A 24,855-nucleotide genomic window follows, 5' to 3' on the forward strand; every position below is an offset into this window, starting at 1 on the left:
GTTTTACCGTGTTTTAAATATTTTGTTGGGAGCTGCCCAGAGTGCCAGGGGAAACCCAGCCAGATGGGCAGGGTATCCTATATAATAATGTCCAAGTTGTCCCTGCGTCCAGTTGTCCCGTGTGTCCCTGGGGTACTGCGCATGTACCCCAGAGACACAGGGATTGGACGGAGGGACAACGGCCAACCGCCGCTCCGCCAACCGCCGTTCCGAAGCCCAGTCTCATGCTGGAGGTGCGCGGCGAGGCGGCGGGGGAAAGAAGCGCTCCCCCCGGCAGCCTTGCCGCGCACCTCCGGCATGGGACGGCGCTTCCTCGGCCGAAGCGGCAGCGGGCGCCGAGGGAAGCCGGCTTTGGCTTGGCGGCGGCGGGAAGAAGAGGAGGAATTCCTCCTCTTTTTCCCACCGCCGCCAAGCCAGTCCCCAAGCCGAAGTGCGGCGCGGTGGGGGCTTTTCGCCGTTTGACTTCCCGGAGTGAAGGGGGAGGCAAACGGCAAAAAGCACCCGCCGCGCCGCACTTCGGCTCGGGGACTGGCTTGGCGGCGGCGGGAAGAAGGGGAGGAATTCCTCCCCTTCTTCCCGCCGCCGCCAAGCCAGTCTCCGAGCCAAAGTATGGCGCGGCGGGTTTTTTCGCCGTTTGCCTCCCCCTGGGGGGGAAGGCAAACGGCGAAAAGCCCCCACTGCAGACTGGCTTGGCGGTGGCGGGAAGAAGGGGAGGAATTCCTCCCCTTCTTCCCGCCACCGCCAAGCCAGTCCCGGAGCCGAATTGCGGCGTGGCGGGGGCTTTTTGCCGTTTGCCTCCCCCTTAGCTTGGGGAAGGCAAACGGCGAAAAGCCCCCCCCCCCGCGCCGCAATTCGGCTCTGTCCCCCGCACGCTTTAGTTTGGGGAAGCAGGCAGGGAGACGCAACAGCCCGGGAAGCTGCGGGCTGTTGCGTCTCCCTGCCTGCTTCCCCGAGCCGTAGCGCATCGGGGGACAGCCGAAGATCGGCGGGCGCTGTTTGCCGGGGTTGAGAAACCCCGGCAAGCGGCGCCCGCCGATCTTCGTGTGACAGGCAGTGGGGAATGCAGGCAGGCAATAGAGCAAGCGCCTGCCTGCCTTCCCCGCCGCCAGTCCCCCGGTGCTTCGTGCAGCGCTGCTGGGTGCCGACCCGGCAGGCCGCTTCCTTGATCTGGCGGCCTGCCGGGTCGGCGCTGATCAGCGCTGCGCGGAGCACCGGATCGAGGAGCCGGCATGCATTCTAGCGCCCGTTTATTTAACGGGCTGAAGACACTAGTAAATAATAAAAGATGATGATGATGATTGAGTTTCTTGGAGGAAAGGTGGGATAGAATTTTTTGGGGTGGGGGGGATTTCTCCTACTATACACATTTTAATACAGTACATAGTTTTCGCTACAGTAAACAATTTTCTTTGCCCATCTGCGAGAAAGAAAACTCTGACCCAAAACCTCCGCTGGAGAAGAAAAGGCTAGGGAGTAAACCCTACACAAATCCACACTGGAGTCCCTAAGGTGCCTTGTTCGCCTCCTTCCAGCAGTTCCTGCAGCCAAGCTGGTGCCAAATGTATTGCTCTGGTCTCCTTTGGACCACATCAGTGAGGCTGAGAGAGGGGTCTTGTTGTCTGGGCAGCCCAAGACCTCCATACGCACTGCCCAGCAGCATTTGAAAGCACAGCAGCATTTGAGCAGAGGGAGGGGTTGGCATTTTGAGGCCTTCTACAATCCTTTTTTTTGCTTTCTTGGGTTCCATGATCACTGCATATGGTGACAGCAGTCACGAAATTAAAAGACGCCTGCTTCTTGGGAGAAAAGCAATGTCAAAACTAGACAGCATCTTAAAAAGCAGAGACATCACCTTGCCGACAAAGGTCCATATAGTTAAAGCTATGGTTTTCCCAGTAGTGATGTATGAAAGTGAGAGTTGGACCATAAAGAAGGCTGATCGCTGAAGAATTGATGCTTTTGAATTATGGTGCTGGAGGAGACTCTTGAGAGTCCCATGGACTGCTAGAAGATCAAACCTATCCATTCTGAAGGAAATCAGCCCTGAGTGCTCACTGGAAGGACGGATCCTGAAGCTGAGGCTCCAATACTTTGGCCACCTCATGAGAAGAGAAGACTCCCTGGAAAAGACCCTGATGTTGGGAAAGACTGAGGGCACAGGGAGAAGGGGGTGACAGAGGACTACAGTAGATGGTTGGACAGTGTTCTTGAAGCTACCAACATGAGTCTGACCAAACTGCGCAAGGCAGTGGAAGACAGGAGTGCCTGGCGTGCTCTGGTCCATGGGGTCACGAAGAGTCGGACACGACTAAACAACAAAAACAATCCTTTGCTCCTCCCTGTCATCAGCATAAATCATGCAAATAAGCACACCTTGCTCATTTTGAATATATGAAAGAAGCCATAGGCTTAGTGTAAAATGCAGTGGCCATTTTATTATTCATTTCTTTTCCTGTAAAGCCTATACGAGTGCTAGAAAATTAAAAGTCAGTTTCTCCCATTTCCCTTGTTTTCTTTTTTCTTTTTAAGAGTTGTCTTCAAGGATGTGGAAACATACTTCCTGGCTTTATTTAACTTTTCCCTTCCCCTTCCTCTCTCCCGTAGTGAGTGTACCTGCTCTCTGAGAGAGTTCCAATCTGTCCTTTTATTTATTCACCACGCTTCTTGCTGGCGAGTTGGAATGAATCCCTCTTGTCCCTCAGCTTGGGGGGGGGGTGCGCGAAAAGGCTCCAGAGCGCTTTAGTAAAAAAACACTGCGGGGAATAAATAGCAAAAACCACCCACTATTTTGCAACGAGAGAGAAAAGGGGTAACCATGGCAATAAAACAAAAACAAAAGACTGTACCTAGGAACTGCAAATATGGCTTACCCTTATTGTCTGGAAAATAATAAGGGCTTGTCTGGCTGACCAGTCCAAAATGCACTCTTAGAGCATTTTAGCCCTTGCAGACAAGTCCTTTAGAACTCAGTTAAGAACAAGCAAGCTGGACCCTTTTAGTCCAGCATCCTGTTCTCAGATTGGTCAGCCAGATGCCTGTGGGAAACCCACAAGGAGGACTAGAGCACAAGATCGACTTGCTGGCTCCCAGAAACTGGTATTCAGAAGCCATCATGGTTAGAAGCCATTTCCCTAATCCTTTTTTAAGCCATCCAAGTCGCTGGCCTCCTCTGGGAGCAAGTTCCATAGTTCGACAAGGCGCTGTGTGAAGGAGGATTTTCTTTTATCTGTCTTGAATTTCCCAGCATTCAGTTTCATTGGATGCCCGTGAGTGGTGAGAGCGTTCCCTCATGTCAAAGTGAGGTTACAGGGAACCAGGCAGAGGGCCTTCTTGGTGGTGGCGCCCGCCCTGTGGAACATGCTCCCATCAGATGCCAAGGAAATAAACAACTTTCTGACTTTTAGAAGACATCTGAAGGTGGCCCTGTTTAGGGATGTTTTTCATGTTTGATGTTTTATCGTGTTTTTAATATTCTGTTGGGAGCCACCCAGAGTGGCTGGGGAAGCCCAGCCCGATGGGCAGGGTATAAATAATACAATTATTATAATAAATTATTATTCCTCAACATTCCTCAAAACTAAAAAATCCAACAACCCGTTGCAACCAGTCTTCAGGGTGATTATTACTTATTATTCGACAGCAACAAGAATATTGATTTATAAGCCATCTTTCTGAACCAAGTCTACCCAGTGCGGATTGGAACACAGAAATCTGAGCTTGCATCCCCACCCAGTCATGAAACTCATTGACCTTGGGCTAGTCACTATGATCTCAGCCCAACCTACCTCACAGGGCTGTTGTGAAAATAGCATGGGCAGAGGAGAGGAAGAACCATATACATTGCCCTGAGCAGTTTGGAAGGAAATTGGGATTTTTTAAGGGTCAGGCGCAATAAATCATGTGAATCTGAAATTCCCAAATGCAATAACGAGAACAAATGTTTAACCTTGCAGTCTTGTGCCGTGTCCTGGGCAAGAATGGAACTTGCTGGCTTCCCTGCTTGCTTGAGCCTTCTGCTTTGTGCTTCCAGCCAGCTGCCCAGGGACTGGGCTCTGCTCTCCTTTTCATCTGCGGATTCCAAAATGTGCTCCAGCTCCTTTATCTGCAAAGATTCCAGCATGGAAATTTAAGGATGATTTGATTCTTAGAAGACAGAAAGGCATCTGGGGTTTTGCCCAAGTGTCTCCTCTCTGCTGATGGAAGGCACTTTGGCAGGGTGGATAAAAATCAAGGATTAAAAAAAAAATCAGATTTTTAAAATTTAAATTGGATTTTTAAAAATTTTAATTGTATTTTTTAAAATTTAAATTGGATTTTTTAAATAAAATGCTTTTGGAGGAAAAATCTTTCCAAACATTGTTTTCTATTTAAGTAACATTATAGTCCAAAGGCTATTAATCAGTTAACAAACATGGATGCATATGCTATAATGTTAGTGTTTTAGTTTAAAAAATTGTTTAAAATTGTTATTAAGGAAATGATTATTATTTTTCTCCAGCAGAAAAGTTGTCCAAATATAGACAGTTCACTTATTAATCCTCACAATAATTTCATAATTATCTGTCTATGTATTTCTAAGAGTATAACCAAATCAGTAATTTTTGATACAACTGCAAAAACTACTCTGAAAATTTATTATTCCAAACATGAAACCTTCATCTGGTTGTAAATATGAAGATTATACCACCTTGAATGAGTCTTTCTGTAAAAAAAAAGATTTAAATCAAGTCTTACCAACCAGTGATTTAAATCAATTCGATTTAAATCAAACCCACCCTGCACTTTGGTTCAATGGAGGCTTCCACCATGGTGTGGAGAGGGAGGAAACTCCCTCACCCCAGCCATTCCTCCCCCCCCATCCAGTAGCTGGAACACCTTGGGAAGAAGCAGGGGACCTGACAGGTGGAAAATCACCTTCCTCTCCATTCTGCTGGAAGAAGCCTCCACTGGATCTAAGTCAGTGTTTCTCAACCTTTTTTTGGCCACGGCACACTTGTTCCGTGAAAAAAATCACGCGGCACACCACCATTAAAAAAGTTAAAAAATTTAACTCTGTGCCGCCCTATATTGACTATAATTATGACTGTAAGAAACACTTGCCAATTGCTGTGTTGGTTGCAATCTCCTGTAATAAGGCTTCACAAGCCGTCCGGCGGGTCAGTGTCGTTTGCACAGAGCTTTGGGAAAGAGGAGGAGAAATATAGCTTTCCAGCGGGGCAGCGCTATATTATTGGCGGCCGCCAGGCACGTGACAATGCAAATCGCCCTTCTCGTCGCGGCACGTCGCGGCACACCAGCCAGCGTCTCGCAGCACACTAGTGTGCCGCGGAACAGCGGTTGAGAAACGGTGATCTAAGTGCCCTCTGTCATTGGAGGGGCACTGTTGGACATAGACTTTTAAAACGGCCAAAGATTCATAGCTGCCAAGTCTCCTGTTTTCCCCGGGAAACCCCCGTTTTTCCGGCTGTCCCCAGCCGGAAAAATGGATTTTTTTTGTTTTCCCCCGGTTTATTCTGGTGCGGCGGCCATTTTGGAAGTGGGCAGAGCATGCTCAGAAGCGACTTTTGATGCTGCTCTGCCCAGTTCCAAAATGGCTGCAGCGCGACTTCTGGTGCGGCAGCCATTTTGGAACTGGGCACAGCAGCATCAAAAGTAGCTTCTGAGCATGCTCCGCCCAGTTCCAAAATGGCCGCCACGCTACTTCCGGTATGCTACTTCCGGTCCGGTCCCTTATTTTTCAGAGAGGAACTTGGCAGGTATGCAAAGATTATCTACCGTTTTTGCATCCCATATTCCCACAACACATGTGGGGATCATTCCTCACAACGGATGTACTAAATTGAATGCAGGAAGCTGGAAATTTTGGAATCTTCCAAATGCAGAGATATTGCTTGTTGTGTAGATTGGCTTGGTGAAATTGCGGGCAGAGTTCCTACAGTTGAAGGATTTTCAAATCCAGGTGCACCCATGTCCAGCTAAGTCATACCCGAGGCAGAAAAACCCACAAGCACCTTTCCCCCCTTCCTGCCAGTAAAATACAAATAAAAGGTAAAGGTAAAGGGACCCCTGACCATTAGGTCCAGTCGTGACCGACTCTGGGGTTGCGCGCTCATCTCGCATTATTGGCCGAGGGAGCCGGCGTATAGCTTCCAGGTCATGTGGCCAGCATGACAAAGCCGCTTCTGGCGAACCAGAGCAGCACACGGAAACACCGTTTACCTTCCCGCTGTAGCGGTTCCTATTTATCTACTTGCATTTTGACGTGCTTTCGAACTGCTAGGTTGGCAGGAGCTGGGACCGAGCAACGGGAGCTCACCCCGTCACAGGGGTTTGAACCGCCGACCTTCTGATCAGCAAGCCCTAGGCTCAGTGGTTTAACCACAGCGCCACCTGGGTCCCTCAAAATACAAATAAGAGCCCATTAAATAACAAACTTCCATTAAATAACAAACTCTTCATGGGGTCACGAAGAGTCGGACACGACTAAACAACAACAACAACAACAACAAATAACAAACTATTTTCTGCCCTTTCAGGACACCCCAAAATCTGCTCCCTGACGCAGCTATTTGACTGCCTAATGAAAGGGCTGGCCCTGCCTCACAGTGTTTCAGGGGGCTGCAGTGGAGAGGAAGCTGTGTTACGACTTCTCCATGTGCCGCTCTGGATCCACAGGACTCGTTCTCTGTGCAAAAGAACTGCAAAGGATGAACAAACCTTTCCGCTCAGAGAGCCTCTCAACCGGTGCCACTGCAGATTCATTTCACCGAGACGCTCTGCGAACACCGTCCTCTCGTAACGCTTGTTCTTGACATCGCATGTTGTCATCTGCAGCAGCGACTGGTTAACATAATCTACTACCCCCTGTTTGAAGTTCATTTCCATCTCGTATTCCTAGAAAAGTAAACACAACCCTGTCAAAAAAAAAAGGCATTTTCCACCGCAGAAAACGCCATTACCACTTACTTTTATGGCATTTGAAATGGTGTTAATGCATAGAGGAACTATGATGACCCATAATCTCTGTGAATGTTTGTCCTTTGTTAATGCTTTAAAAGTGTGGGCTTGTAGGTTAATGCACTTGCTAGCTCACTAATCTATCTGGGCAAAGTTGGCATTTTCTTCTTGGCTTTTATATGCATGAGAATCTATCGTACTGCACACTTAATGTGCATTTAGGGCTGCTCTGCTGTGATGGAATGTTACTGCTACCAAATGCACTTACGAGTGGTGGACCAAACAAAATAAAAAAAATTACTTCCAGTAGAACCTTAGAGACCAACTAAGTTTGTCATTGGTATGAGCTTTCGTGGACCGTGGTGGTGGACCGTTGAAGAGCCTCGTGTGGCACCTGTGAAGTAAGTTGGGTGGGCGGTAGGAGACCCATTGCAAAAGCATTTCTGGGCAAAAAGTGGCACAGCACTAGATGGAAGAGGTGCAGCTTAGCGGCAGAGCATGCGCTCTGAATGCAGAAGGTCCCAGGCGGAGGTGGCGGTTTGAAAAAGGCAAAAGCAGGGAGATGCCACAGTTGGAAGAAAGCAAGGTACCCTTGTGCAGTGGCCTTTACAGTGGTACCTCGCAAGACGAATGCCCTGCAAGATGAATTTTCCGCAAGACGAATGCGTCTTGCGATCTGATGGTGACTCGCAAGACGAATTCGTTTTGCGAAAAAACCGTTTTGTGAATCACGGTTTCCCATAGGAATGCATTGAAATTTAATTAATGCATTTCTATGGGCAAAAAAAGAAAGAAATTTCAATGCATTCCTATGGGAAACCGCGATTCGCAAGACGAATTTTTCGCAAAATGAATTGACTCGCAGAACGAATTAAATTCGTCTTGCGAGGTACCACTGTATTCATAAAATGCAAGGCACCTTTCACCCCAGGGGTTCAGCAAAGCTCTCGTGCTCATTACAGGGCTCAGACCCCAATTATAGGGTGACTGGAAGAGGCCACACCAGGCAGATGCGATTCCCAATTTGGATTCTTGTATTCTTGTCTGGCAAAGTGAATCAGCTTCTAGGACTCTCATTCTTTAGTGCCCTACTCACCTTGTACTTCTTAAGAAGGCCTTTCACTTGGCATGTGGGACTCTGAGCATTCACAGTAGCTTCAGATCTTCTTTTTTGCTCAATCTGGTTCATCTGGTCCATTAATTCTGCGATTGCCTCATGAGACGGCAGCTTTGCCACCTGAAGCTGGTCAGAAATTATGCAACAACAACAACAGTAATACTTAATGCCCCATTTTATTTTATTTTTATTTTATTTATTTAATGCCCCATGTATTTTAATGTTTGTTGAAAGCCACCCAGAGTGGCACGGGAAGCCCAGCCAGATGGGCGGGGTATAAATAAATTATTATTATTATTATTATTATTATTATTATTATTATTATTATTATTATTATCCATCGGACTGAGTTGCCCCAGTCAATCTGGGTCTGTCTTCCTCTTTCTGTTTACAAGGAAGGGTTATGGATTCTTAAACTGTAGAATACCCTTAACCAAAACTTAGAGAAAACTAAATGGATTGGTTTGAGATACAAGGTCTACTTATAATGGGACGTGGGGGTGGATAGAGGCAATGCATGCATGAACAGATTGAGGGTGGGAGGGACTGAGTCCTTGAATTAGCCATTTCCTGACTGTATGTTTCAAGCGGCAATAGGGGCCCAACAAGACAAAATGCTCCCCCGTGCAAACAAGCAAAAAATAAATTCCCGGCACATAGAAATCCAGCATTTCAGGGAGAAGGATTATAGCCTAGCCTTCTTCAAAATATGCTAGTTTTCTATGTGCAGGGATCAGGATGTAGGCAATGGTCTTTCAGATTGCCTAGCAACATTCTCAATGAACGAAGTAGGAGCAAACTTTTTAAAAACCCCATGAATTGGCAAGTGGGGGCCAAGTATAGGAAGAGAGTGTGCATTTAAAAGTTTTAGGACAAGATTATTACTGCAAGTCAAAGCTGAAGGAGAGATATTGGGCTCTTTGCAGTACATTATTTCAGTGGGACTTTAGCACACATGCCTCCCACTTTTTTTTTGATGGACTGCATCCTTGAGTTATATATAAATGCTTGCAATCAGTAACACATACAGAAGGTTAAGGAGGCTGCAATAACAGTAGTATTTAACACCTGGATTCTGCTTTGGTAAGAAGGCCCTGAATGCAAGAATGATTGGGCCACATAATTCAGCACTTTGCAATGAATACCCAGAGCAGCCTATCGAGGTAGTTCAGGCCTGGAGGTTTGGGCTTCTGATTTGCTTTTTTACCTGGAGAAACTTCTCCTGGATGCCTGGCAACTGAGCGATCAGGTCGGCCCATCTCTGGTCATACGTCACTAAAGCTGACCGCAGTACCGCTGCGTCGGATTGCTTAAGAAGCAAGAGCTGATTGCCAGTGCTTATGACTGATGACTTCAAGGAAGATTTATCATCAACCTCTGTAGAAAATGCCTAGGAGTTGGAGAAACAATTTCACATGGGCATGACTTTCAAAGAAAGAAAATAAATTTACTGTGGGAGGGGGAAGAATAGATGCTGCTCTGACCACAGTTGGATGAATTGTACCATGGAGCCGGTTTTAACTGAGAAAAGTTATTCCCTCTTTTTCACCCAAAACACTGCCATAAACTGAGAATGACCACAATGTAGTTCACAGTGTCAGAACCAAATTACAGAGACCAATCCTTGCTCTGCGATTTCTCTTACTAGGTGACCTTTAGCCTGGCACCATCTTGCCGTTTGGCCTACCATGCAGGGCAAATGTATGGATAAAATGGGGAAGCCAGATGTGCTGTTGTGTACAGTCTGCCAATTCCCTGGTATTTCTTTCCGGGTCTTTGAGCCAAGAGCACCAGCCTTTACTTCCTCCCCCTGGGCTGTTGATCAGATGGCCATGGGAATGTGGGAATGGACTTGCTCCTTGCTTCCCTGTCCTTTTCAGCTGCATCCCTGCTTTATTGACTTCCTGCATGAATGGAAGCACCAGGGAACTGTTGCCCCACACCCTCACCCAATGTAAGCTACGCTGACCCTGGAGGGACAGTAAAATGCAAACTTGACTGATACACAGAACTCAAAATCATCCAATGAGCTCGAGCTGTGGCCTGCTCCTTCCTTAACACCAAGCAAGCAAGACAAGACGTCTTCAACTAATCACAGTTTCCTGTTGGGTGTGAACTGGGAAACTATGGTTAGCGGCCTTGGGACAAGCCAGGATATGAAGTCAACTAGGAGCTTTCATATCCTGGCTTGTTCTAAAACCACGTAAGATGCAATGGGAAATGACTTTATGGCTTGTTTGCTTGCTCACATGAAGAGAGGAGAGAAGCAGCTGCTCGCAGGGGTCTTAGTTTCATTCATATTTGGGCTTATTAGGCTGATACATGATTGTCTGGACATGGCCACTGAATGACAGAGGAAAAGAAAATGTTGAGTTTTTGAAGATGGCTTCAAAAAACAAGCATTAGATTAATTCCTAGATGAAATGCCAATTAAGTGTTGGAAACGAACAATAAGGAAAGTAAATATCCTTCAGGGGTAGGTTGGCTGCTATTTGAAAACAATGAGCATGGAAATACATGGAACATTGGCTTGATTCAGCACGACAATGTTTGTCTTTTTAAAAGTGCAAACAAATCTACGCATATCAATCCAGTTGTAAGCCACAAAAACATTGTTTGACTTACAATGAAGTTGCATATATTGTTTCTGACAGTGTTCAAGTCCTGGGAGGCATTGAGCGACTGCTCCTTCCAGTCACGAACGCGCTGCTGAGCAGACCCCAGCCAGATTTCCAGCTCCTTTGAATCCCTGTTGTAGCTGCAAAAACAAACCAAAGGTGGCATAATTCAGACTGAAATTCCCAGGTGTCAGAAAAGGTTATTTATGCATGCAGCAACTGTGCCCCGTGTGTTGTTAGCCCCCAAGTGGAAAATGAGCGAGGTCCCAACCAAAGAAGATTGGCAACTTAAGTTGACAGAATATGCACAACCTATAGAATAAGGGAACAAGAAGAACAAATGTTTAAAGAATACTGGAAAACGTTTATATTGACTATATGGAAAATAATTGTGTACAGCTGAAAACGCTGGCAGCATTAAGATAAATTCAGCAGTGTAAATAAGTTTTGATGGATGCAATACAGTAATGGAATACTGAATGGTATAGTTTTTGTGAAATATGCAGGGATTTCTATGATATGTAAAACGAACCATGGAAAAAGAAGAAGGGAAGTCATTGATATTTTAAGGATGTTTAAATGAGTACCGTGGTGCCTCGCTAGACGAATTTAATTCGTTCCACGGGTCTTTTCTTATAACGAAAAATTCGTCTAGCGAATCCCATAGGAATGCATTGGAATTTTTTTGGATTTTTTTTTGCCCATAGGAACGCATTAATTGAATTTCAATGCATTCCTATGGGAAACCGCGATTCGCTAGACGAATTTTTCATAAAACGAATTTGTCTAGCGAGGCAACCTCCGCTCAAAAAATCCTTTCGTTAAGCGGAAATTTCGTTAAGCAGGGCATTCATTAAGCGAGGCACCACTGTATTTTAAATTGTAAAACAGAAAATTTAATAAAAATCTTAATAAAATATAAAAGAAACAAACCCAAGCTACTGTTAGAATAAACGAAAGACCATGGCAGTCTCCACATGTCACGGGTGGTGAAGATGGAATAAAAGCACTAGGGGGAATGTTAATATGAGCGTCCCCTACGCAGACACATTGAGCTATTGCTTGCTGCTGCCATGACTGCTCTGCAGCAGCCGTGATGGAAATGCCCCCCTCTCAAATAGCAACAAGGACAAAGTAGGACCAGGAATGGGTTATTCCTTCAGCTGGGCAGTCTTCCTTATGGCAGGTGAAGCCTATGGGTGAGAATGATGTAAAATGCCCACTCCCCAAGTTTTTAGGGCTTACTGCGACCGTAGAATGCTAGGCTGAGGAACGTAGGAAAGTACCGCACCTACCTGGACAAGAGTTTGAGCAAAGTCTCCAGTCTCTGTAGCTCATGGGCAACTCTTTTGGAAAGAGAGGCCCACTGGTCCTCCAGCTTCTCAATCTGGACCTGCAATTCAGGACAGCTCACGACCCCCAGCAGGTTCTTCCCTTCCTTCACTACCTGACAATACCCGGCCTGCTCCCCTTCCATTTCCATTTTGATTTGCTAAGAAAGAGCACAAAGATTACACAGAGTTATAATGAGAGGCAGAGTTACAGGCTGTTGGCTTTAGTCTCAGGCTTGCCATTCATTTTGATGAGGAAGAACAGCACGGCAGAAACAAATTATATTTATCACCCCAAAGAATTGCGTAATTCTAAATGAACTGATTGCTGGCTTCTGTGTTAATGAAGGGAAGAGTGTGGTAGCTCGGTGGTAGATCCCTGGCATCTCCTGGTTAGGACTGGGAGAGATTCCCTTCATTAACACAGAAGCCAGCAATCAGTTCGTTTAGAATTACGCAATTCTTTGGGGTGATAACTTTTGAGAGCTGCTGCCAGTCAGTAGGTTGCAACAGGCTGCCTTCCGGAGGTTGTTGGACTGCAATGCCCATGGTTCCCTGACAATTGGCCACATTGGCTGAGGAAGATGGGAGTTGTAGTCCAACAACATCCAGAGGGCAGCACTACCCCAGAGTAGACAAAACTGAGCTAGATGAATGAATGGTCTGATTCTGTATAGGGTAGCTTCCAATATTCCTAAGGAGAGGGGCTTTGATTCCTTCCTGTATCACCCAGCCCTCTCTGGTACATCTTGTTCAAACCATTAAAGGTGATTGATGGCTCATTTCCCCCTATTTTCCCAACTTCCCGAGAGCCTTTTATTTCCATTGCCCACTGAATGTCCCTCATGCTCTCCAAAGAGCTGGTGCCTTCTTCATTCCAGCTTCCTGCTGGACATTGGGAAATTGAACCTCCCTGGAAGTATGGGGCCAACCGCAGCTGGGTCCGCACAGTGCCCCATTTTCTCATGCGCCCCCAAATCCTAATGAGCCTCTGCCTTAGAGCACGGCTATAATCCCAAGGGCTAGAAGGGTCACATGGGCTGATGGGTCAGGGGAGGGGCCACATGACCATGGGCGTGGCCAGAACTGCGGGTGGGCGGTGCTTGGATTGGTGGCAAGTGGAACTGTTTACACATTTATTCATTCGAACATGCACAGTGTGGGGGAGGGTCCCTTCTCAACACACACCCTCTGCAACGCAGTCACACCACCCAGTTCGCCAAGCGTGGTTTACACGGGGAGAAAGGTGTGCGAGCTTCGAAGAGCGCAGACCTGGCAGGGAGGCAGCGAACGTGGAAGTGGGAATGTGGAAGTTTGGGCAGCTGCATGGGCCACGCCAAAGGCTTCCAAACGATGCCTTATGAGGAACGGCTTAGGGAGCTGGGTATGTTTAGCCTGGAGAAGAGAAGGTTAAGGGGTGATATGATAGCCATGTTCAAATATATGAAAGGATGTCATATAGAGGAGGGAGAAAGGTTGTTTTCTGCTGCTCCAGAGAAGCGGACACGGAGCAATGGATTCAAACTTCAAGAAAGAAGATTCCACCTAAACATTAGGAAGAACTTCCTGACAGTAAGAGCTGTTCGGCAGTGGAATTTGCTACCAAGGAGTGTGGTGGAGTCTCCTTCTTTGGAGGTCTTTAAGCAGAGGCTTGACAGGCATATGTCAAGAATGGTTTGATGGTGTTTCCTGCTTGGCAGGGGGTTGGACTGGATGGCCCTTGTGGTCTCTTCCAACTCTATGATTCTATGATTCCAGAGGTTGCTCGAAATTTGACAGTGTGTTTCAGTCCATTGATGACAACAGGCACAAGGTGGGTTACAAGATTCAGGGGGCAGGCAAGTACCTGAAGAAGCTGAGTCCTTTCCATCAAACTTTCTTCTGTCTCTTCCACCAAACCCACAGAAGGCACAGCGGAGGACAACGCCTCAAGTTTTTGGCAGAAAGACCCATAGCCATCATCAAACGCTATCCAGTCCTAAGGAAGGGAATGCATTTTTAGCAAAACACATTATATTTAGGTGTTTCCTAACACCATTGTGTAAGAACCACGTCCACCACAGACGTATTTATTTTTTCTTAATAATTTTTATTGGTTTTTACATATATTTTCCTTGCATAACATCATAACAACCTTTTTCCAAAAATAAAACATTTGGCTCCATGAGCCTGTATCTTCCCTCCTCCCCAAATAATGGTTTTCAGACTTAACCTCCATACATTGCATTTTCCTGAATTTCTTATTCCTGCTAAATCTTATCCTTATATAATTCCTTGCTTAACTACAATAAGTAATAAATTTATCCTTACGAAGCTTCCTGCAGCCCAACTAGCGATGCTAATTGTTTACAGTTGTCTTTCAAATATAAAATAAATTAGTTCCAATCTTTCTGGAAAGCCTGGTCCTGCTGGTTCCGGATTTTCCCCGCCAGTTTCGCCAAAACTGCATAGTCCATTAATTTCACCTGCCACTCTTCTTTCATTGGTAAATCTTCTTGCTTCCATCTTTGGGCTACTAACATTCTTGCCCCAGTTGTCGCATATGAAAACAATGTTTTATCCTGCTTGTATATTTCTCCACCAACTATACCTAATAGGAAAGCTTCTGGTTTTTTTAAAGAATGTATATTTCAACATTATATATCATTACCCAGAAAGCTTTCACCTCTTTACACGACCACTACATATGATAAAAGGTACAGATGTATTTCTACTCCACAGCTCTCCCCCCCCCCACTTCATTTTATCCCCTTACCTGTAACAGTCTTTCCAAATAGGCTCCGTACTGGACCGCTTGCTGTTCCAAACATTGGTCTTCCTCTACCAGCTGACTCCAGGATTTCCCTCTCTCATGTAACGCTGAAGGTGCCAACTTTTCGGAACACGTCTGTACCAGCTGCCTGTGGGCCTTGTTGCAGAAAAAGCTCTGGATTTATAAAGGAAAGCGGCACTGAGGATAAATCAATGAATTCACACTTTAAAGAAACAAAAAAACCTGTTTCCTTATAAGAGACTTTTCTCCCTTCTTGTTGTTGCTGGTGCTGAAGGATTAAATGTATTATAAATTAGTGGGGACAGGTGATCTGGCCACCAGTAATTAAAAAAAATAAATTAGAGCCACTTATTTTTTTCGAAGAAGGCTGATCGCCGAAGAATTGATGCTTCTGAATTATGGTGCTGGAGGAGACTCTTGAGAGTCCCATGGACTGCAAGAAGATCAAACCTATCCATTCTGAAGGAAATCAGCCCTGAGTGCTCCCTGGAAGGACAGGTCGTGAAGCTGAGGCTCCAATACTTTGGCCACCTCATGAGAAGAGAAGAATCCTTGGAAAAGACCTTGATGTTGGGAAAGATTGAGGGCACTAGGAGAAGGGGACGACAGAGGACAAGATGGTTGGACAGTGTTCTCGAAGCTACGAACATGAGTTTGACCAAACTGCGGGAGGCAGTGCAAGACAGGAGTGCCTGGCGTGCTATGGTCCATGGGGTCACGAAGAGTCGGACACGACTAAACGACTAAACAACAACAACATTTTTTTGCGAGCCTCAGATCCACTGATCATGCAGAGCAAACATACGGTTGAGCAAAGATAAGGAATCTCTGGCTTAGCAATGCAAGCCCACAAATGTAAATGTTTAGATGCTGTCTCCCACCAAGTCAGACTATTGGCCTACCTTGCTCAGTCTTGCCTACAGCAGGGATGGGGAACCTCCAATACATTTTGGATTCCAGTTTCCATCAGCCCCAGGTAGCAGGGCCAGTGGTCAAGGATGGCAGGCACTACATTCCAACAACATCTGGAGCTCCTCCCTCCCTGGTCTACAATGAATGGCAGTTCTCCAGGTTTTAGGCAAGAGACTATCCCAGCCCTGCCTGCAGACTGAACTTGGGACTTTCAACATCTAAAGCAACTGCCCGATTGCCTGACCTGTGACAGGGCCTTTTCAGTGGTGGCTCCCTGGTTGTGAAATGCTCTCCTTAGTGAAGTGTGCCTGCCTGTCATCCGTATCACTTTTCAGGAAGAATAAAAACACATTCCTGTTTACCCGATCGTTTGGGTTCCCGGCAACCTCCAGATCACCGGATGGAAGAATGTTTTAGTTGTAATTTATTTTAAAAGGTTCTTAACCGTAACTACTTCTAGATGGTTGTGGTTGTTGTTTTTAATTGTAATTGTTTCAGAATGTTTTAAATCTGCTTTAAAATAGTTTTTGCTTTGTTTTTAAATTTTATATTGGTTTGCCTCCCTGGGATCCTTGGGGAGGAAGGGTGACCTATAAATTCAATAAAAGAAACAAACAAGATGCTCAGCCATTGAGCTGCAGGCTCTCCCCCATTTGATCTATATGGAGAACCATTTTCACCTTAATGCCTCATACAAAGCTGTATTTTCATCTGCAAGGCATTTTCCTTCCCTTCCCACTTGCACCATTTTCTACTTTGAAGAGGTAAAATTGCAGCCTCTTTTGTCTGATGGGAAACAGAAGTGACTAACTGCTTCTCTTAACTTAACAGTCAAAACAGCTGAGTAGGAATCGTTTCGTGTTTGTGCCATCTTTCTCCTGGGCAGTTTGTAAACATTAATCTTCATTAGCAGCGCTGTATTTTATGTCTGGCAAAGTAATTACAGCACCAGGTGTATTATTTACATATTGCAATATGCACACACACACTCCCCACCCCACAAAATTCCTTTACTCATTTGTGATGCCAATTATGTTAAGAGCTGAAAGTGGGAAATAAACATGAAATGCTAAGCCAGGCATCCCCAAAATGTGGCCCTCCAGATGTTTTGGCCTACAACTCCCATGATCCCTAGCTAACAGGACCAGTGGTCAGGGAAGATGGGAATTGTAGTCCAAAACATCTGGAGCGTCTGTCCTTCCTATAAGGCAGCGCATTTTGGGGTTCATTTTTCATAACATCTTATACATTTCGTTTCACATACTGCTTTCTCCCACCACAAGGATGGGAGAGAGGTGAGATTCAGTTTGCTTTTAACAGCCAAATGTATCAAATGCACACTTTCAGAAGCGACTTGAGAACCACAACGCAGCCACCCTTCGATTTTTCATAAGGATTAAAAAACAACAACTTGCAAACTGGTACAGAAATGTGGAGAACTGAATTTAAGAGTGGGAAAATCAGAAACGGAGAGTGGGGAAAACTGACAGATACTTTCCATCCCTACTTCCAAAGAACTCAGGGTGGCATACATCAGAAGTCCCAGGGCAATCTCCCATCTCTAATACTTTGCTTCAGATTTTTGTTTGCTACTAATCTCAAGGAGTAATAGGAATCCATCGATATTATCTGGAAATGGAGAGGGGGCAAAATCACAGTACTTCAAGTTATTTGAGCAGAAAGCCAGTACCTTGTGGTTTTGTAGATGAAACTGTAAATTAGTTCGACTGGTAGCTTTGAGCTTGATCTCTTGAGCAACTTTCTCTCGCCCAAGATCTGCGAGCTCAGCTAATCCCTGCAGCAAAGCTTCATATTGTTGCTCGCAAATAAATGGAGAGGCCAGCTCCTTCTGTTTGTCTTGCAGGATCTCCCAAAGGTCATCTAACACATCCTGGAATTTAAACAAGTTCTAATTAATGTGTTTCTTTCGGTTGTTTGCGTTGAAAATATCTGACTAGCAACCAGAGCTTAGCCCAGTACAGTGGTGCCTCGCTAGACGAATGCCCTGCTAGACGAAAATTTCGCTTAACGAAAGGATTTTCTGATCGGAGGTTGCCTCGCTATACGACAAGGTTTTCTATGGCCACTGCTTCGTCGTGCGAAGCGTGGCCATAAAAACCTCTGATCAGAAAATCAGGGCATTCATCTAGTGAAAGGGGAACCAGCTGTAGCAAGGGAAGAAGGCAAAGGAAAATCAGCTGAACAATGGTTCTGCAAAGCAGAGTCTCCTATGTCTGGAAACCATCTCCTGGGCCTGAATGGGGATGTAGATCCATCGCTTATGAATATGTACCCTCCACTACCTTGCTATTCTCATCCCGGCACTCATTGAACTGGCTGATGTAAATCTGCAGTCATCAATTGCTGGTTCAGGGCCAGGCTGCTTATTAACAGCATCGTTTGCTTAAATTTGGGGGCCTTTCCCGGGAAGTTTTGCAACATTTAATGTTCTAGGAAACACATTTTTTCAAATAACTATTCATGTTTCAAATAACTGCTTACATTATCTTTTCTGGCCCTCCCATCCACCTTGATACGGCATTCCCTAAATGTTGGGACAAGATATATTTAATGTTGCTCACTTCCACAGATACTGATAGTACTACACACATGCTATTCATTCGGGGTCTTTACCTCTAGTTTATGCACGTCATGGATTAGGGCAACAGGGACATGACCTCTTAGTTTAGCAGTCTGCGTCTCAAAGTTCTGCATTTCCAACTCGTGGGCGTCCAGCCTCTGAATGAATGAAAGAACGAGATGATTTGAGTTTAAGGCTACGCTCATTAGCAGCAGCAGATATATTTCTAGTCAGCTGAAGGTCCCAACAGTGCTTAACAAACTTGCAAATCACATCTGTCAAGTAGAGGGATGAAACCGTAGCCCCAAACACAAACAGGAAGGAGAGAAAAAAGACAAGAAAAATCACATCTAGTAAATCAAAGTGGCATCACTGGAGTGGGTTTTTGTCTAGAAAAAAGGAACAACATCTTAATCTACTAGTGGCCATGCCAACGAAATGTTGCCGATTGGAGTGCTTCTCTCATCAATGTTCCAGCAACCAGGCACACGCTCTTCCTTCGTAGTCTGTTTCCCCTTTTCTCCATTAACTAACAAATAATATTGTAAAAAAAATTCTTTCAGTAGCACCTTAAAGACCAACTAAGTTTTTATTTTGGTATGAGCTTTCGTGTGCATGCACACTTCATCAGATACACTGAAACAGAAGTCACCAGACCCTTATGTATATTCAGAGGGTGGGGGTGATGGGAATGGGTGATGGCTGATAGGGGTGGTAAACCTGTTGATGACTGTTAACGACTGTTAATGACTGCAATTGGTCTTGCGGGGGGGGGGGGAGCAAGGGCTGAGGTGCTAAGAAAAGCTTGATCATGTATAATGAGATAAGAATCCTATGTCTCTGTTCATTCCAGGTGGCTCCATGGAAGGAAATAATATTGTGTGTCTGCTGAGCAGGTTCAGTCTGCATTGGGCCATTCTGGAGAGGAGAGTTGCCTCCTTGATTCCTGCCAAAAACTTTTTTGTACCTCTACACACCTTGAGGGGGTATCTTCCCAAGCACATTGACTCCTTCCCCTCTTGTTTTCGTAGCTTTTTTTGTGTGCTTATACAAGCTTTGGTGTCTCCGTGGGAAGGCTGGTACAGCCCCTTCTCTTTTCCCAGTTACGCTTTCAGTTACGCGATCTTGTCGGAACGCACCACTTGTGCTCACTACCCAAAGGAGTGTAGAGTGTAGCCTAGAAAGGCGGCTGCTGCTGTGGCACTTTCTGCCAGGAAAGAATTAGTCTTTTGTGCCTTTTTCGCAAGCACAAAGAAATCTGTATACTTAAAAGAACCCTGAGGCCAAAGTTACGCATTATACGATTATTAGCATTAAACCAATTTATAAACCGCTTCACAGCATTGATGCTTGAGCTGAGATTCCTGCGCTGCAGGGGGTTGGACCAGATGACCCCCCCAAAGGTCCCTTCCAATTCTAGTATTCTATGATTCCGTGAAGCAGTGCTCATGGTAGAAATGGACTAAAAAGCCACAGAAATAGAAGCTCAAAAAATGATAAAACCAGCTCACCAACTGCTGAAACAGAGGTTCTCAAAGAGTGTGGCAGGAGAGGGTGGCAAGTGAGATGGGAAAATTCAAGGACAATCAAACAGACGTTTCAGTGAAGTATTGTATCAATTTTTTTTATTTTATTTGGAGAATGTGGATATCTTTCCAAAATGAGAGCACCGAGCAATAGTGAGGACAATCCTACTTGTGATCCAGAATCAGTGAGTTTTATTCTTGTTTTCCTATGTATTTCTCATCGATAAAAAAAATTCTCTGTGTGGAGTGAGCAAATTTCTGTTTTGAAAGTGTGGCCCAGAGAAAAAAATTTGAGAATCACTGCTCTAAAACAATAAAACCATCTCTACAAATTCTAAAAAAACAATGAAACGAATTCATCAGATGCAGAGCTGATCTTCCCCAATGAAGCGCCACAACTCTACAGGCCGCTTGCCCCCAGAAACTGGTCTGAACACAGAGCTTATAGAAACACGGTCATTACTGTTACCATTAAGCTCAGGGGGGAAACAAAACCGTCACTCCAATTTTGGAAAACAAAACCGCAAATAAGAGAAATTAGGTAAAATTGTCGAGTGATTGTGCCTTATATTCATATGTCCCGTCTAATTACCTGGAGCTGTTTGGAGATACCGTGTTGGCTTGTTGCGCCGAAGGACTCTTGCAGTAAGGATTTTTTCATAATCAACCTACCATACAATCGCCTGATTTCATTCTGTGACGGGGACAAGCGAAAAACCGAAGTGAACCCAGAGGTACACGATACAGAATGAAAGGATAATTAAACTGCAGTTCAACCGGGCTATTTAATCAGCGTCATTCTTTAAATACATACATACATGCACAGAGAAAGAGAGTGTCCTGGAATTACCTGTTCTTGTAATAAAATAAAAATAAAATAAAATGATGGCCACTTTTGTAATCACTGACTAATCTGCATCAGGCGTGGGCCCATTAGGGAGGTCAAGGATTAAATCATCCCTACAGGAGATATGATTTAGCTCAGCGGTAATGAAGGACTGTCTCAAAATTGAGACTAATCCAGACAAGCTTCTTTGTGGGCAGGGTGTGTGTGTGTGTGTGTGCATAGTGAAATTGACGTTTCCTATCCTAGCCACCAGGCATATCTGTTCCATCTCTAAGGCTGCTGAATATCCATATGAGTGCAATAATAATGATGATAATAATAATAATATTAATAATAATACTTTTCTTATAACCTGCTCATCTGACTGGGTTACCCCTCCAACAAAATACAGAGGGGAAAACAGCCAACCAAACAAAACACATCAAACGTTAAAAGCTTCCTGAAAAAGGGCTGCCTTCAGACGTCAACAAAAAGTTAATATACAGTGGGACCTCGGTTTTCGAGTGTCTTGGAAGCCGAACGTTTCAGAACCCAAACGCCGAAAATCCGGAAGTAAATGCTTCCGTTTTTTAACGTGCTTCGAACGGCTTCTGCTGCGTGTTTTTCAATTCTCTCCATTGAAATGGCCGACAGCCTCGGCTTTCAAACGTTTCGGAAGTCAAACCGTCTTCTGGAGTGGATTACGTTCGAAAGCCGAGGTTGCACTGTTGTTGTTAAATGTAATGTGTCCATAAAACCCATTGCAATATCCTAAATTACAGAATCAAGTCTCAATTTATATGATTTCAAATGAAGAGGCCCGTGCTTTCCTGAAGAGTCCCCCAAATTTGATTGAGCATAATGTAAGTTGGTGCAACATCATTTACTGGTTTTTTGTTTTTTTTGCAGAAATATGGCATGCTTCTCTCTTGTGAGATGCAACTTAGATGGGCACTAGAGAATGGAAAGAAATACAATTGGGAAGTACCTGATATTGACTGTAATGGTCCAGCTCAGCTTTTATAGACTTGCTCCTCAAAGAGGTAGCTGCTTGGGTCGACTGCAGCCACGACTGCAAGTTGCTAAAACACTCGGAGAATCTATCAGCGTTACCACCAGCAGAGGCAATGGACCTCAGAAGGTCATCCTTTTTCTCACCAATATCCGCATGAAGCTTTTGCAGCTCTGCGGAGAGAGTCTGAAAAGAGAGAGAGAGAGAGAGAGAAAATGAGAAACAGGCTGGTAAATATGGTTTTGTAAAAGGAATGGCAGGAATTCATCAAATCTAAAGTAAAAAGGATCTTATAATCCACTACTTTTGAGCTTGGTCACTTTGTGTTCTCAAGCAAGAGACCTGGGCTTTCTACCTATCATGCACCATGAGAAGGAAGGAGGGAAGAGCAAATTTTGTGGTTCCCCCAGGCATGCTGATACTACCATCTTAGTTATCCATTTTTAGATACACTCTTGTTTGCACTTAACTAAATCAGCCCTTCTTCCTAACTTTACCACTGCCACATCCGCCTCCACTAACCAACCCCTTGAAATTCAAAATAGCCTCAACAAACTGGGGGTCTCTGAGTGTTGTGAACTACATCTCCCACCAGTGCTGACCAGCATGCTGGCTGGGGCTGCTGGGAGTTGTAGTCCAAAACACCTGGAGGGCCCAGGGTTGGTACAAGCCACTTTGGTATAGTACTTCAATTTTTAACTGGCCCCAGCCAACTCTCTACAGTGGATGGAACTGCAAAGATATATATAGGACGTGGGTGGCGCTGTGGGTTAAACCACAGAGCCTAGGGCTTGCCGATCAGAAGGTCAGCGGTTCGAATCCCCACGATGGGGTGAGCTCCCGTTGCTCGGTCCCTGCTCCTGCCAACCTAGCAGTTCGAAAGCACGTCAAAGTGCAAGTAGATAAATAGGGGTTTCCGTGCGCTGCTCTGGTTTGCCAGAAGCAGCTTTGTCATGCTGGCCACATGACCTGGAAGCTGTACGCCGGCTCCCTCAGCCAGTAAAGTGAGATGAGCGCCGCAACCCTTGAGTCAGTCACGACTGGACCTAATGGTCAGGGGTCCCTTTACCTTTATACACACACACACACACACACACACACACACACACACACACTGGGATCCCCGCTTACATGGGGGTTCTTATCCAGGACGTGCGTAAGTCCGGTCCAGTCTGCCATAGCCCCATTCCACCCCACCCGCTGTCGGCACCAAAAAATAGTGCGTGTGCACACAAATTGGGAGTTGCCTGTATGATCAGGAAAGCAGAAATCAATCCAATCTGGATATTATTATTTTTACTCTGAATTATTTTGCAATTTCTACTATTTCACATAAATCATGTGGCTACTGAGGCTACTGTTGCTCGGATACCTTTAACCAGCAACCCTCAAGATTATTTGGCATTCTCCAGTCTTTCAAGCATATCTTTACAATCTCGAGGGTTAAAAGATTAATTTCCCTTCTACCTTTCTTTCAAACAAGAGCTGGTATTTTCAGGAAGTCGAATCTTGCAATTTGCAACCAATGACATGAGACGTGCTTTCTCTGTGCAGAACTGTGCAGTACACACAGCTCTGCTCTTGAGAAAGCCGCGTATCAGCCTTTGCCAACCTGGTGCCCTCCAGATGTTTGGAACTGCAGCTCACATCGGTCCAGACACTCCTTATTTACCTCATAAAGCATCTGTTGCACAGGAGCTTCTTCACTGGTGAGTTCACACGTGTTTAACATCTGCTCCATGTCGTTCAGGCAGCGGCTGATCGCCAAAAGCAGCTCAAAGAGCTTCTGGTCCAAGCTTAAGGAAACTTCCCCCGGCATATTTTCCTGGAAGATGTGGAGATGCTGTTTCTGAGTTTCCTCTGAAGGCTTCATTCATTCATTCATTCATTCATTCATTCATTCATTCACTCACTCACTCACTCACTCACTCACTCACTCGCTTGCTCGTTTACTTTCTCCCAGACCGCATGGCTGACACAAATGAAAACAATTGCAGATAAAATGCAAAAAGCTGAAACGAAACCTCTCACCCCCACAAGCCTTCATAAGTCACCACTGCCTTTAAACACAACAACCATCTCATGATGTTTATTAGGCATTCATTTTCACTTATTGTCAAGCACCTCGGTGGCCTGCTGTTAGGCAGAGAAAGGGTGCAGGTGAGCCTTGAGGCCTGACAGGAGCTTTGGCCTGCTGGGTGTTGGGCAATTTCAGATAGGCAGCAAAACATGGAAGATATTTATGGAAGGTTGCAATTTGGGGCTGGTTTATGGTTAGATGAAAGAGAGAGAGAGATGGAGAGAAAGAAGCAAGCAATGGAAGATACAAGAGTATTCCATACTGGAAGCTTTCAACAAAATGGCAGTCTTGTCATTTCAAAGCAAATCGCTAGAACCAGGGCCTTCTCAACACTGGCTCCGACCAGATGGAACGCTCTGTCTCCTGAGACCAGGGCCCTGTGGGACCTGATTTCTTTCCGCAGGGCCTGGAAGACAGAATTGTTCTGCCTGGCATTTGCCATGGAGCCAACCTGAACCCCTCCCCCATTTCCCCCTTTTCCTTCCGTATGAGGCTGCATTTTAATGTATTTAATCTTGTTCTCAAGTTGTATTTTAATCAGTTGTTTTATATCTAGTGCTAGCCGCCCTGAGCCTGGCCTTGGCCAGGGAGGGCGGGGTATAAATAAAATTTATCATTATTCTTAAATCAATAATAATAATAATAGAAGGACAGAGCCTGAAGCTGAGGCTCCAATACTTTGGCAACCTCATGAGAAGTGAAGACTCCCTGGAAAAGACCCTAATGTTGGGAAAGATTGAGGGCACTAGGAGAAGGGGACGACAGAGGATGAGATGGTTGGACAGTGTTCTCGAAGCTACGAACATGAGTTTGACCAAACTGCGGGAGGCAGTGGGAGACAGGAGTGCCTGGCGTGCTCTGGTCCATGGGGTCACGAAGAGTCGGACACGACTAAACAACAACAACAAATTAAATCAATATGTGAAATGCAGCTCCCACCCTTTTGGCCTTGTTGTCCTTTTAGGGTTGCCTCACACTGCTTGCTGGCTGATTACCCCTACTATAGAAACAAAGTCTCTTACAACCACCCTTTCCTCGAGCTCCTGTTTTTTCCCCCAGGGTCAAACTAGATGCAGCACTCTTTGCCCAATTAGCAATTGCAAAAATGGCTTTTTAAAAAGG

General features: G+C 45.3%; 1 protein-coding gene across 11 annotated transcripts in view; it reads right to left on the reverse strand.

Moving 5' to 3' along the window:
• The window catches only part of SYNE2 (spectrin repeat containing nuclear envelope protein 2), a 233,603-nt gene that overhangs the window by 59,069 nt on the left and 149,679 nt on the right, over positions 1 to 24,855 (reverse strand). For 10 of the 11 annotated variants that reach the window (XM_088673909.1, XM_088673923.1, XM_088673899.1 and 7 more), the window contains 13 exons: positions 23,326 to 23,478; positions 21,630 to 21,839; positions 20,408 to 20,509; positions 18,343 to 18,447; positions 17,399 to 17,599; positions 14,779 to 14,949; positions 13,870 to 14,001; positions 11,988 to 12,184; positions 10,700 to 10,832; positions 9,282 to 9,464; positions 8,054 to 8,200; positions 6,718 to 6,894; positions 3,947 to 4,102 (listed from right to left, as the gene is read on the reverse strand). In XM_088673909.1, coding sequence (XP_088530035.1) covers positions 3,947 to 4,102; positions 6,718 to 6,894; positions 8,054 to 8,200; positions 9,282 to 9,464; positions 10,700 to 10,832; positions 11,988 to 12,184; positions 13,870 to 14,001; positions 14,779 to 14,949; positions 17,399 to 17,599; positions 18,343 to 18,447; positions 20,408 to 20,509; positions 21,630 to 21,839; positions 23,326 to 23,478 — 2,067 coding nt within the window. The remainder of the gene's footprint in view (positions 1 to 3,946; positions 4,103 to 6,717; positions 6,895 to 8,053; positions 8,201 to 9,281; positions 9,465 to 10,699; positions 10,833 to 11,987; positions 12,185 to 13,869; positions 14,002 to 14,778; positions 14,950 to 17,398; positions 17,600 to 18,342; positions 18,448 to 20,407; positions 20,510 to 21,629; positions 21,840 to 23,325; positions 23,479 to 24,855) is intronic. The other variant, XM_088673903.1, reaches the window with a different exon arrangement.

Source organism: Zootoca vivipara, chromosome 1 (assembly GCF_965207765.1).
Source record: "Zootoca vivipara chromosome 1, rZooViv2.hap1.1, whole genome shotgun sequence".
Classification (NCBI taxonomy): Eukaryota; Metazoa; Chordata; class Lepidosauria; order Squamata; family Lacertidae; genus Zootoca; species Zootoca vivipara.